General features: G+C 40.6%; 1 protein-coding gene across 1 annotated transcript in view; it reads right to left on the reverse strand.

Moving 5' to 3' along the window:
• Positions 1-15128, reverse strand: part of LOC139286229 (RNA-binding Raly-like protein) — a 35284-nt gene that overhangs the window by 382 nt on the left and 19774 nt on the right. Inside the window, exons 5-7 of the mRNA XM_070906967.1 lie at positions 6802-6992; positions 4120-4233; positions 951-1102 (exon numbers count right to left, since the gene is read on the reverse strand). Coding sequence (XP_070763068.1) covers positions 951-1102; positions 4120-4233; positions 6802-6992 — 457 coding nt within the window. The remainder of the gene's footprint in view (positions 1-950; positions 1103-4119; positions 4234-6801; positions 6993-15128) is intronic.

Here is a 15128-nt window from a genome sequence, read left to right on the forward strand (position 1 = left end):
CTGCCTGCACTCAGATTAATGAGGCAGCTTCGCTCTGTCAGGCAGGTAGGAAGCCTGCAGGCTAATTCTATATCATTATGTTTCCCTGTAAAGAAACGGAAACACTGAAAGCTCCGTTCCTGCTTTAAACCAGTGAGGTGCTGAATAAAAAGACCTGCAAGGCGTCGGGAAACACGTCGTCCACCACAGATCACTCTGCACTCTGAGACAGAAGACAGGTGAAGGGATGGACTGAAGTAGGTAAATAGTTTATCCCATAATTTTAGTTTCACGTCATCTACAATTAGACTCACTCGTCCTTCCTCTTTTTTTTTTAAAAAAGCTGTTTCAGTCATTTGTAATTCTGAACTACACGAAGCCAGTCAGGTCTATGTCTTTTGTTGTTGTTCTGCCTGGAGCTGAAATATTTATCGATTTATTGATTAGTCAAGCTGCAGGGTTATTACTATTAATCAATCAATCATTTTTTCTAGAAAAAATTCACTGGTTCTAGATTTTAAATTCAGCTTCTGGCTGTTTTGTATCTAATATCTTAGTCTTTTGAACTGTTGGTCAGTCAAAACAAGTTATTTGAAGATGTCATCTTTTACCTCTTTGTTTTTGATAATATCTGATATTTTATACACCAACTAACAGACTCACTCAGTGCATCCTTCTGTTGAGTTTGGTGTTAATAATAGATTATCCACAAGATGGCAGTATTACATTATCTTCTACAGTGGAGCTCAACTGTACAGCTGTAAAAGGTTATGCATCCTGTGGGGTAGTTGTTGGTGAATTAAGGGTGTATATTTACCCTGTGGTCATAGCTGTGGAGTTACTGGGGGTATATTTTACCCCGTGGGGCTAGTAGTGGTATATATTTACCCTGTGGGGTAGCTGTGGGGGTAGTAGGGGTATATATTTACTCTGAGGCGATTGCTGTGGGGGTAGTAGGGGTGTATATTTACCCTGTGGGGGTAGCTGTGGGGGTAGTAGTGCTGGTAGTGCAGCGGCTCGTCCTCGCTGGCCTCTCCTGGTTCAGGACTTTCTCTCTCCAGACTGCTGACTGAACCTCGGTGAGGAGAGTCCAACACACTGGGCTCCCTGCTCTGAGGACACTCTGACACACACACACACACACACACACACACACACACACACACACACACACAGTATTACTATAGTTGTGAGTACCACCACTGACATCATGTATTCTTTGTAGTGGACTTTACTCTGCAGGTTTTGGACCAAATGTGACTGAAGGTTTTGTGTTTTGACCATGAAAGGTAGTTCAGAGGTGTCGACACTTCTCTGAATGCAGGACTCTCTCTGTGTTATTGCTCTCCTACTATGGCTCACCTAGAAATGTTGTTTTTAATGTTATCTTTATTAAGCCAGGAATGCAGAGCTCTGCATATTTTTATACCTTAACAATGAGCTTTTGGAGAACCGTGCTGGCCTGGGGGTTTCAGACACTGACCATATAATCGCAACGTCCCCTTTGTTGCATGTTATCCTCCTCCTCTCTCTCTCTCTCTCCCCTCGTTTCCTGTCAGCCTTTCATCGGCTCCCACCTGAAAGGCTTATTTCCATTGTGGACAAAAACATAAAACCATAACACCAGTGGAGACAAGACCTACAGTGGTGGAGTGGCTTCACGTTCCAAGCTCTCTTTAGTATATAAACCAGCCTGTTGGAGGCCACTTTGAAGACGGGATCAATTTTAGGCTTGAAGGAGGATTATTCCATTGTACAGCAGCAGAATAAAAAAATCAGTTCTCTAAAACAGCTGTGTGTGTCTTTATTTAGTGATTCCTTAAATACACAATACAGTTTTTTACTGATTTTATAAGTAAGAATCAATAAAGTTCAGTCTCTTTCTGAAATGGTCAGAAAGCTTGAAATGCTCAACATGTCCTGCATTAAAATACAGCAATAATGGCCGCATGTAAACTAGACTACATCTAAAAAACATTAACTTTTCAATCAAATTTTAGGTGACTTTTAAACCAGAAGTCTTTTGGTCTGTAAATCACCAAATCAATAACTTCTGGGTTTCAGATATGAAATCCGTGCTGTGTTAAAGTTATTAAAGTTTTCGGCTTTCACACCTTCATTATTCCACTAAGCCGTCGTGCTTCCTCATCATCGTCAGCAGGAAGGGAGAGAAGTTTTCTAATATTAGTGTCAGGAAGAAAATCATCCAACGAAGAGAAGGCTGTCAACATGTCACTTTGGATAATTTCCTCATCTTTTTTTTTTTATCCTCGCAAGGAAATTTTCTCCTTCGAAAGTAAAGAAATAAAACCAACACACACACACACACACACACACACACACACACACACACACACACACAGAGTTGGTCGACGACAAGATAACTCCTGAGCGCTGAAGGGGAGCTTATGAAAGGTTATGAGGCCGGTGTTTATCGCTGTTTACCTCACTGTCATAATCCACGCTCCGCTGGCGGCAGTTTTGTCATTGAACCATTACTCACAGATGCAGCACGATAGCGGATCACATCTGATAGTAAACAAACCGACTCTCTCTGCATCACCAGTCCCTCGCAGATCATTTGCAATAATAAACTTGGGTTCAGACTTGAGTGGTTCTCTGGGTGGACTGAAACCAGGATCAGACTGATGTATGAGGCTGATATTGTTCTTTTTTAATAAAACTGGGATCTGGACCAGCCGCTGTCTTCCACCTGTGATATGATTGATTCCCATTGACAGATTATTGATTAACACTGGTTGTCTATGGGAAGCCTCTGGTGTGACATCATATTTCAGATGAAAAAAGGGAACCCATCCTCTCGTCGTCTGTATTATAGACAGTGGTGGAATGTAATGTAAAGTACATTTACTCAAGTACTTCAGTACAAATTTGAGATACTTTGAGTCTTTTGTTGTCGTGCATACTTATATATATATATATATACAGCTTTAGTTACTTTACAGATAAAGTTTTTTGCACAAAACATACAAAGAGTTGATGAAATATGTTTTTTTATAGATTAAACTACCGTTACTACAGTTTATACAAGTACAGCTATAAAGATTAGTAAATTAAGTCAATTAGTCGATTGACAAAAAATATTTTTTTATAACCGTTTAAGTAATTTTTCTTGTAAAAACATTTAATGGTTCCAGCGTCTCAAATGTTGCTGCTTTTCCTTTGAATGATTGTAATAACTGTAATGTGTTGTTAATAATGTCGAGGTTTTGGACTGTTGGTTGGACAACACAAGCATTTTGAAGGTGTCACTTTGGGCTCTGGGACATTGTGACGGCATTTCTCATTATTTTTCGAATTTCTACAAACCAAACAATCGATCAATTAATGGAGAAAATAATCAGCAGAGGAATCCATAATAAAAATAATCATTCGTTGCAGTCTGATACAAAATAGTTCAAAATGAGCAAAGTCCTGCTTTTACATTAACGCATGAGTAATAATAATCTAATGATATGATATATAATAGTATAACAGTCACAGGGGACATTTTACTGCTTTTAATACTTTAAGGACATTTTCCTGATTATACTTCCTATAGTAAGTAATTGAAGTATTTTCTATAGTGTGGTATTAGTACATTTACTTAAGTAAAGGATCTGAATACAGCAATTATTTTGCTTATCTGGTTGTTTTCACACTTAATGTTTTCTTAATGCTGCACATGTGTTAGCTGGTGAAGATTTGGTTTTCTTAATTTGGAGTGTGTTGAGCTCTCGGGGCCACCGTACTTCTTTCTTGTACATAACCCTGTTCAAATGCACCAAAATGCATAATTTCCCCAAATTTGACATTTACATCAGTACAGTAAAACTAATGTAGGTAGCTACAAAGTGCCGCACATGACTTTCCTCCATAACTTTGGATACTTGAATTCAGGTTCATACTGACACCTGGAACAGACAGTGTGTCCTAATAACTGTGGGACAGTTCCTGGAAATGTATTTTCTTATTCATTTGTCCTCATAATATCTGATTAGTCAACTGTGTAAATTCACAGGTCTTTCTCATCCTGTGAGCTGGAGGTTTGTTTTCAGTGCAGGTGTAAAACATTTTATAAGAAAGCTGAACAGTAGCGAGGGACAGACAGGAAGCCATCCAACTGCTTGTTGTCTCTACCTGAGCTGTCCTTCCTCTGTCTGTCCATCTTGTCTACACAGTCCAACAGGCCGTCGATCTGAACCTTGATCACTGTCAGCTCCCTCTTGATAGCGAGTAGCTCCGCCATCTTCACTGCAGAGAGAGATAGAGGTGAAAGGTGAACACAGTATAAGCTGAGTGAGTCAAAAGTATGTGGACGTCCTTGTGCACGTACATCTGGTGGAAAGCGTTCCCTACAGAGACAAGATTTTCACGCATGAGAGTAATGTCCACATACGTTGTGAAGTGCTGATGTGTTTCAGGAGGATCTTCCCTTCACAAGTTGGCTAAAAACATACTTGAAAATCAGTTCGGACCAGAGTCTGGTTTTACAGCTCCATGCAGATGTCATCCAGTGACCCCTGCAGTCATCCAGCCTGTAGTCCTGCACCATCAATTACTCTGAGCGCTGCACTCCCACCTCCTTCCACTGCACGAGCCCTCGCCCTCGCTGTGCTCTGTAATGGACCGCCGGTGCCGCCAACAGCTCACCAAACGACCCTGAAAACTACTTCACTCCTGAAAGCTTTTCGACCTCGGAAGCTTGCAAAGGCAATCTAATTTTCTTGTGATGGGGCGAAGTAAAAACTATTAAGGCTTGTAATAAACTAGTATAAACAATTCTTATTTGCCATGCACTATTAACTCAGTCTAATTGCGAGTGCTGATAGGCTCTGCTGGGTTATAGCAGGAAGGAGAGCCCTGCGGTACAGAAGCTTTTAATGAAGAGACCATCTGGCTCCCCCCCACCCCCCTTCCACCCGCCTTCTCTCCAGCACCCTGGGGCCCTACCACCGAGACAAGCCATCACACAGGCGGGAGACAACATGAACAGGGTTTTCGAATCCTTTGAGTGCTCCAGGTTTCCACCGGAGCTCACGTCCGCTGCAGATTTACAGATAAAATATTACGGCCACAAGTGTGTACAAATGTGAACGCCCATGCCGAGGCTCTCGCTGTGAGTTTGAAATTTAAAAGCCTTTAATTGGAGAAGGTTGAGGCATTAAACACCCCTGCGTATCGACCTCTGCCCTCTCTGGTTAAAAGCGTTTTAACATCTGAACCCACACTGTCTGAACTGCTTCTGCCACACTCGCAGTCATAGTATTTCTTTTTGTCCTACACACTCCGCAGTGTTGCGGTCGTAACCCCAGTTATAATGAATTTATAATGTGGATCTCAGCAGATATCTAAAACCGCACATACTCATCCATACTTTTATTATCAATAACAAAAGCATAAGACAAAAATCAGAATCAGGACAGTCCTTGGACAGTTGGCTTTATGGAGATAAAATACATCCAACATCCAACACGTACTTTTGCATGCTAGAAGAGGTGATACTTACAATTAACATGCTAGTGCAAAAATATTATAATGGAAAGAAGAATCAACTTGATGCTTTTTAATAATCACTTGACAGGAAGCGGCTGGGAGCTTAGACTAATTCTGCCTTTCTGTAGTAAACTAAGTGTTACCTTTGAGAGGAGGATCATGAATGTCAAAGTCAAAAGTGTTCAAGAATAGTTTATTGTGGGTATGTGATTTCTGGTTTGTGCACAAAAACAGGTGCTTTTTTTTGTTTTGTTTTTTAATTTTTAGCTTATTTCCTGCATTTCCTCACTGTTTTCCATCACTACGGATGTTGATGCTTTAAGTACATCTTGCTGATTCAATACTTCTGTACTAGCAGTAACTTATAGAAGACAGTACTTTTCCTTGTGATGGAGTATTTTTACACTGTGGGACTGGTACTTTTACTTTAGTAAAGGATCTAAATATGTCTTCCACCACTGCTTTGAAAAAGTCAACCCCGCCCATCTTTAGCATCAGCGGTTTTGTTGTGTGCATTATGTGTGTCAACTCAATCACCTGAATCTAAGTCTAGCTCTGTTTCTGGCCTCCACCAACTCCTCAGAAGAATATTTGGCTTTTTAATTGCTAAATGTTTCACTTTTTCAGTATTTACCAAATGCCACAATCTCTAGTTCAGCCACGTTCTGTACAAACAGGCATCAAGTATGGAAGCCTATAGAGGAATATATTAAAATGATAATGTAATTCCAAAATAGCATTACACTTTTGACATTTGACATCTGTCAGGTCCTCAGGTTGAGTCTTTGAAAATTAAATATCAAATGCCGTTTTCATTTTCAAATTGTTGGACAATTGCATTTTAATTTTAATTGTGACTTAAATCTTGCTTGCATAAATGGAGGATCAGGTTACATTGTTTATATTGCATTTTCATTTTTTTCAAATTTGAATTAATATTTGAATATTGCTGAAAATTAAATGTAAAACATTTTTTCCATTTTAATTTTAATGAGTACGTGAAAATGAAAACATAAATTGGATTATTGCATCTCCATTTTCATTTTTACTCAGATAACACATACATATGTTGAAAAATATAATGCTATTGCGGAATTACATTTTCATTTTCAAGTTTACATTATCATTTTAATATAGTCCCCTATAGGCTTCCATAATGTTTCCAATAAAACGTATTTATTAATGCAAATACGTTGGTGGAAGGACAGACTGACTACTTGTGACAGAGTTTTATTCAAATCTCAGAGTGAGTCAGATGAAATGTGTCCTAATGAGAAATTAAGAGACACATTAGCTGTGTGTGTGTGTGAGAACAGCATCTCTTACATTTGTTGCTACTGCTGTTAGAAGAGGAGGTGTGTGTGTTGTTGTTCCTGCTGGAAGCTCTGCTGCTCTTCATCTTCAGAGCTGCTGTGGAGGAGGAAGTGGAGGAGGAGGAGGAGGATGAAGGGCGGGGCCGTTTGACGGGACTGGGATCCACTGGGACTGAGGAGGGGACACGCTGGTAGTCAAACACCCTGCAAAACACACACACACACACACACACACACACACACAAGCTTTAAACACACACACAGCGCAGACAGAGTCCCATGATGCACCGCTGCCCGAGGCTGTGGCGTGTTCATGCAGCAACATGCTGCTCGTTGACTGCGTCTTGACTGTTTTATTACTGTAATGAAGTGGAGGCTAATTTATGTCATGAACAGATTTAATCTTTATGTTGGTAACAAACTGAAGAGTCATTTATATGTACGGAAATAAAAGTTTACAAAGAAATACAGACAAAAAACTTTTGCTTCTTCTAAACTGATGTTTTCTTTCATTTTAAATGTGGAAGGCATAAAATGAATCCACTACAAGGCATGTTGATGCCTAAATGACTCATTTTTCCGCCACTCTTTTTTTTCCTTTAGGGATGGATGATCAATATTAAGTGTCAACACGACTGATGCTGATTTCTGGCAGAAGTCTGGTGTTATTCTATATTTCTTATTGTCAACAAATTCCATGAAAAGACCAAAACAACATGTTAGTCCGCCTTCCTGTCTGCAGCTCTCAGCCCATTGGGTCCTGCTGAAGACGTAAATCTTTAAAAACACCTCACAAATATATAGTTTCATTTTTAAAAAAGGTTCAGTAATTTCCTAAAACAGCTGCTCACTGTAATTTTTCATCAAACAAACAGGAGGAAATAGTGCATTTGTTGGGGACAATTTTCAGCAGCGGATGAATCCACATTTGCTGCTCTAGTGAGCATTTGAGGCAGCAGGACATGGACAATATTTGTTAGTAGATAAATTCATTGTTTGTTTGGTCCTTTCATGAGATTTGTTGACAAGAAGAAAAATGTAGTAAAATATAATAATAGACCTGATAGATTTGTCCTTAGACGGGAGACACGTCCCCATAATGTGAGTGTATGAACAGATTAATGTCCCCATAATGTGATGATTACGCAGACACACACACACACACCATCAGCAGGTATCAGGTGCATCAGAAGTGATGCCTGCTTGTAGGAAGATGAATGAGAGGAGCTGGAGGATGAATGATGACCTGTCTGTTCACACACGGAGAGACTCCGACTGTCCCGTCATCACTGCTCTTTCATATTCAGGCACCTGGGTCGGCTGTAATTGGATCGCATTCATGTTGCTGCTCTAAGAATCGTATATTTACATATTAAACTTCCTTCTCCATCGGTTTGATTTGCACGTTCAACCTTTAGCTGGAGGAAGGCTCCGCTCCACTCCTGGTTCTGCTCCTCTTACATTAGGTGAAGTGTTGTAATTTACTTTTTTTATCAAACCTTCTTTCCCTCTCTCCTTCTCTTTTTCAGTCAATGATTTCCTGCATTTCCCAGAATGCTTCATGACCTGCAGAGAAGAGACGTGGATGCATTTACTGTAACTAGCCAGATCTGGGATGATGGATATTAGGGCAGCTAATAACAGTTACTTTCTCAATTAATCAATTAATCATTTAGTGTATGAAATGTCCAAAAACTATTAAAAAATGCTCATCACAAGTTCCCAGAACCCGAGGTGAAATATATCAGACTAACAGTCCAAAGCACAAAGATATTCAGTTCACATTGATGCCACAGACAGGCCTCGTCTCTCAGTACAGCTCAGCTCTTTTTAATGGAATATAAATATAAATATAAATATAAATATGAGGAAGCGCCAGCCTCATCCTTTAAAGACATGTCAGCAGGGCGACAGAGGTGTTTAAACCCAGCTCCTTTGCCTGAAGGACGTTTTTTCTGCTTGTCCACTAACCTGCTAAACTAGAAAACTAGAACACCCCTTAATTCTTATAAAAGTGCTAAAATGATCTATTAGGAGATTAATTGAGAATGAAAGCTCTAACATTATGATGTAGCTGCAGTTGAAAGTCAACTGAAAGTGAATTTGGTCTTAAACCTGCAGCACAGCTGTTGCCTCCGCCGGGCTGCGCTACCTGCTCGAGGTGAGCTGAAACTTTATGAAGGACAGAGCAATTTATCTTATAAGAACGGATAACCGGCACTGATTTCATTTTCATCAAATAATCCCACATCCCCTCCTTTCAGCGCTTCCTGCTTTTCCTCGTCTTTTCTAACAGCCGTCGCCGCTCACTGACGCCGACGCCGTGTTTCCTCCCGCCGTTGTTGCGGCCTGATAGAGTGTGTTGTGCTGCGGCTGAGAGCTGACTGACAGCTCCAATTTGATGCAGAGAGCGATAGAGGAGGCGATGGGGAGGACGACGAGCAGCCTTTCCTCTTCCTGTCAACCTCTGCTGTCTATCACAGCAGCCATCTACAGCTGGAGGAGGATTGACTGCAGGGGAAACATGAATACACTTCATCTCTTTCACTGTCACACACAAACGTTCATGCAACACACACCTGCATGCACCCAGTCGGTTTATTTCAAAAGCTGCTTTAGCGGCACGGAAACACACATTTACACCTCAAAGGCCCGAGGAAAACGATATCATGTGTGCCACAAAAACCATGTAATGAAGCTCAGAGGATTTTCATGTTAGAGGCCGCTCTGTGGGCGGCAGCAATCCTCCATGTTCCTGGGTTTAAGTATTTTGACTTGCTTGATCAAATCTGGATTCAGCCGTAGTTCTCTGCCTAACAAAACTGGACCGCCAGTCAGAACACGTGGGCTGAACTGCAGTACAGTTCATTCTGATGAGGTCAATGTTGACGGACCAGCGTTGTGGGAAAGAAGAAGGTTTAAAAAGAAAGTTGTTCAAATTCAAGTTCAAGTTCAGTAAAAGGTTTTCATAAAAGAAAGGAGAAAACAGATTCTAGGTAAAAGAAAAGCTAAAAATACCGAAAACTCAGAAAGAACAGGAGGTTTGTCTCATTAGTGACAAACTTACAGCCTCCTGGTCCGATGGCGCCTGAGAGATCTGACTTTCCTCATAGAGTCTCTATGTTTATCTCCTTCTTATAAAGTTCAGTATTCTTATTTTTATGTTTTTCTGTGAAGCTCTGCTGTTCTGTAAGTGTCACACAAACAGTTTACTGCAGTGACAGAGAAATACAGCGGCCCAGCAGAGGATTAACATACGATCAGCAACTTTTTGATTTGTGAGGTGGTGTGATCGGCACACATACACACTCAGACCTTCTGCTGTGTTTGTCCCTGCAGTCTCAACACATCAGGATAACAGGCGAGTGTGTGAATAAGTGTGTGTTGGTCCGGGGGCGGGGGGGGGTGTTGGGGGTACTGTACCTCGCTAAGCTGATAATCCGCAGCCCAGCAGATAAACGGCTGTAAATATTTACAGGACGGCTGTGTTGACACGGCCAAGCTTTACATCCTTCCTGCAGAGCGAGGCGGCCCGGCTGTGCGGTTAACCTCACACACTGAAGCTGCGTAATTCTCCAGGAAAATATAAAATACTCCAGATCATTCCTGGGAAATGATCTCAGAGAAGTCAGTGTGCATGAAATATTGTCCTTCTGCTGGCTGGAGGGGTCAAATATTCTGTTACATGTGGACAAACAGGTGAGGTGCACAAAATATGTAAAAAAAGATGGCAGAGGTTCATTGTGTTTGACACCTGGTGACCGCAACCGTCTTCTGTCAACAAAGTGACAGAGACTGCCTTCACCTGTGCACTCGTGTCCTGGTTGTTACCGGGTTTTTGGAGCGTCCCGTTTCTGCAACAGAAACCTGGATACGTTAGCTGGACTACTCCGATATAAACCAGGATAGACATGTAAACATCTTATCCAGGCTCTTAACTCAAGTTACAGTCAGTAAAACCAAAATGTGACGATGGTAAAAGATGTAATGTTGAATATTTGTTATGTTTCATTGGCAATGGCATTCGAAAGTCACAGTTTGATTGATGATTGATTGATTAATTATTAAAGCACATCTCCATGGCAACTGAGAAAACTCCAGATGCTGATGAAGAAAGTGAGATGCATTTGAAAACTCTTATTCTTGTATACTAACTACCAAAACAGTATGACCATTAGTATATGTATGTATATATATATATATATATATATATATAGTATTTGTAGTATAGTAGTTTGTAGTATAGTAATTGTTATAACCATGAAGATGAAGGTCCCCTAACCTTTTTTTGTGTTGTGTTTGGGCCTAAACCCAAACAAACCTTAACCACAGTGTCATAAAACAGATTTATTTTTCAGACGAAGGGTGTCGTCCTTGTTTCATTTGGGGGACTTGTCGTATAACGCTGTTGTTAATGTTTGGTCAGATTTATGCACAAAAACAAGGTTAAGACTCATTAAAGTTAGGGGACATTTGCCGCAATGGTTATGATAATAACTACTTGGTTAAGGTTAGCGAGCGATCGTGGTCGGGGTTAAAAGAAACCAACGTTAACTGTTTTTAGGAAACTCCTGTGTTCAAGTCTCACACTACTTCCTCCTTTGCTCCCGACGGACAAGAGTCATAGTTTCTACGGCCGCTGGAGGGCTCTAACGTAAAGAAACGTCTTTCTTGGGCACTTGGGAGGACAGTCTCCTCATACATCTTGTGCACCTTTTCCACTTAAAGAGGACAGTCATTATTTACATGATCACATCTTCAAATGTCGGTAATTTAAGACGTTTGAACAAACGACAGAAGCTGCAGAGTCAGATTGTCCTGCAGTAACTGAAGTACAACCAGAGCTGCACTATACAAATGAATCATGTGGGCGTCTCTGTTGGGTGTGAAATGGGGGCATGTGTGAGGAAATAAGTGTTGAACAGACAAAAAGGATGATGCAGACGAGAGAACGGAGGAAGGGGAGCGTGGATGGAAACTGAGCGGAGCGTCTATCTGAGCGGCTGCCGGCTGCCAACACACTCGTTTTTCATGCTGTCAGCCTCTTTTTTCTCTCTCTACACTCGTCTGTTGTTCTCTCTGTCCTCTGCTCCTCTCCTTCATCGTCTGTCTCTTATTCTACAGCAAACATACAGTTATACTCCTCCTCCTCCTCCTCCTCCACCCGTCCTTGGCTGCCTGCAGAGATCTGTGTTTCCAGCCCGCGGTGGGGCGGTCAGGCGCTGTCAGTGCACTGCTGTTTCCAGTTTTTTGCATTTTAGTTAAGCATTTATGTTTTATTTAACCTTTATCTGGGGAAAGTCAAGTGAGTAAGCAAGGTTGCTGTTTTTCAGGATCACCTTGTTTCACATTCACAACAACCATATAAACACTTCTTCACTGCAGCCAGAGGGGACAGGGTTTGGAGCAGGTTCTCAAATGAAAACTTGCTGGGATAGAGAAAAGTAGTCTGTGACGTAATGTCTTCGTCAAATAAACCTTGTGTTGCTCCTGTGAGCAGCAAGGACATTCTTGAATGAAACGAGTATCAAAATAGTCTGATAGTTTATCCTTCCAGCTACTCCATCACTCAGTAACAGAAGTTGTTTTTGTTCCTATTGCATTTATTTACGAGTATGAACGATCTACGAGGCCTCGTCGGCCGGTGTAGTAGCTGGGGTGTAGTATTGAATCACCCTGCGTCTCAGTGTGTGTTCGGGTTTACCTGCAGCCTGCGAGCAGCTCAGGTGGGTTCAGAGCAGCTGATGGAGGACGAATTACAGGCTGAGAGAGAGAGGACATGATTTACAACCAACTCAACTCCTGCATTCACTGAATTGTCAACTCTTTCACACTAAATTGCCATAGTGGCACATTTCCCCCGACAAACACCGGCAGAGTGTTTTTTCTCTGTTGTCTTGAATTTGCTGAGTCCTCTTTGTGCACAAATAAGAGCCGTGTCACCTTCAGTGCTGTCAGGTAGTTTTACAGGCTGTGAATGAGCAGCAGAACTCCTATAAAAATGTGTTTAGAGCACAGATTATTTCCTCGCTCCGGTTTTGTAAGCAGAGCGTGCTGTTACTGAGAATAATACATTTATCTGGGACTAAAATTAAAACTAGCAAATGTAGTAATGAAAAAAAACATTTTGATAAACGGAAATAAACATCAAAAGTGAATCTTCTGCCTGCACTGGTGTATCTGCTCTCTGTTTCTACAGTCTGTACTGAACTCACCGTATGCAAACCACTTCTTTTGACTTGAATCTGATTGTATATGTATGTGTGAAAACCATAGTATAAAGCCTCTAGTTCCCTCACAAACAGAAAACAGTTAACATGAAAGGTGATGAAATCAAATCAAAAAACAATTCAGTCTCATTATCAGGCTGGAGACTCGCTGGCCTAACTGCAGTATAGCTACAAACGACCCATAATGCAACACTATTTCAAGGTTTAAACTCTCTCTACATTCACGGAGAACACCTGCTGTTGTGAATACATCAATGTCTGGTCCTCAATATATAAGATGAACCTCACCTTTTCCAAACAACAGTCCCAGAAAAGACCATCATCTTATATTCAGTCCAGTGTGATCCTGTAACTGAGCAGCTGACAGCAGGCAACACTGCAGTGCTTCTGCTACAGACAACACAAGGACATGCCAAGGTTCATGTAAAGCAGCACAGAGGAAAGATAACAATATACTGTCCCTGTGTCTTCATCACTCACACACACACACACACACACACACTGAAAGTTGTTTGTAAACTGTCCTCACGCTGCCGCTCTCTCCTTCACTGATCTGATTCTGATTCCTCAATGATTCTTCTACTGTTGCGTTTCCACTCACATGTTTCTATGCACATTTTCAATTTGTGCATAAAAACAGTTGGAAACGACAAAAGAAACAAAAGTATTGCGAATACGTTTGACGTACGACTGAAGCAGCAGCTCCACCGAGGAGGCTAAAAACAGTGGCAGACGAAAACATCCATTCTTAACTGAGGAGGAAAAGTTGGTGTCTGGATAAAAAGACAAAATGAAACAGACTTAATGAATAAAAGATGACGTACATGAAGCACGTGACGAGCTGAAAACATCAGGTCTGTGTGGAGCGATGAAGAGTATGTAACCTTCCTCACATTAATACATGAAACTAACAGAAATGTCATATTTCCATCCTGTTTTCTATCGTTTGAGCTTTGACTGGAGCTCTTTTAATGACGTCATCGGGTTGTGTCCTTTTCTTCTTCTGCGATGGTTTAGTGGCACCGCCTGGAGAATGAGCTCTAATATTCGTCTAGCGGTAGTGGATGGAAACGCGGATTCATTCGCATTTTCTTTTGCAGATTCTCAGTAAATTTCAGTAAATTTGGTTAAACTCTGCTCTACATTTGGATGGTTTATGGTTTCTCCTTTTGTTTCTCTCTCTTATCTATTATTAGTGTGTGGCATTGGTTTATGCTGAATACTTGTCCCTATACAAATAAACAGTAAATTACTTTCTCTCAGACTCTCACTTCTGTTTTTTATCTCATCTTTTTCTCAGACTCACTTCTCTCTTAAATCCCTCCATCACGGCAGCCAATCTGCTCTGTAATCTGAATGTCATATTAATACGAAGAAAAATGAGAAAATGAAGAAAGTTAAATTAAAAAACAAAACTAAAAGTAAATAAAACAAAGTAAACATTGATTAAAGCAGTTAACACACTGAGGACACACACTCTCACACACACACACTTCATTTTCTGCATCAGGGTTATTTTAATTGAATGTAATTTAGTTAATTTAGTTGTGTATTTATTTTCTGCATCAGAGCAAATTTAATTCAGTTTAAAGAGTTTAATTCTCAACAAATGTTGTTGTTATTTCCCTTCACATGCTGCTCTGCACTCATTTAAACTCTTGTGCTCTCCAGAACTTTAATTTTAAGTTTAACAGCAAATGTCTGAACTCTGAGTAACGTTCTCCAACACACATCAGCTGGGACACAAACCTGAATTTAAAAATCTTCACACGAACTGATTTAAAATTTCTGGACCAGAACAATAATATTTTGAGACGGCAGTTGTTTTAGTTCACTATTTCTGTTGGTCGCGTGACCTTTGTCCTGTAGGTCGTAGTGTTAACATGAGGGTTTCCCTTTAATAACGTCCTCTCAGATTTAATGTATGTAAACAAACATTTTTTTTCTTTTTGAAGTCACAACTGATGAGTTTCATGTTGTGATTCATTTTCAGCTCCATGGTGCACATTCACATTTTACAGCATTGTGTCACAATATATTATCCTGTTATGGGACTTTGGTACATTTTGACTTTTCCTCTGCTTATTTATCTGGTTACTTAATGACTATC

Source organism: Enoplosus armatus, chromosome 6 (assembly GCF_043641665.1).
Source record: "Enoplosus armatus isolate fEnoArm2 chromosome 6, fEnoArm2.hap1, whole genome shotgun sequence".
Classification (NCBI taxonomy): domain Eukaryota; kingdom Metazoa; phylum Chordata; class Actinopteri; order Centrarchiformes; family Enoplosidae; genus Enoplosus; species Enoplosus armatus.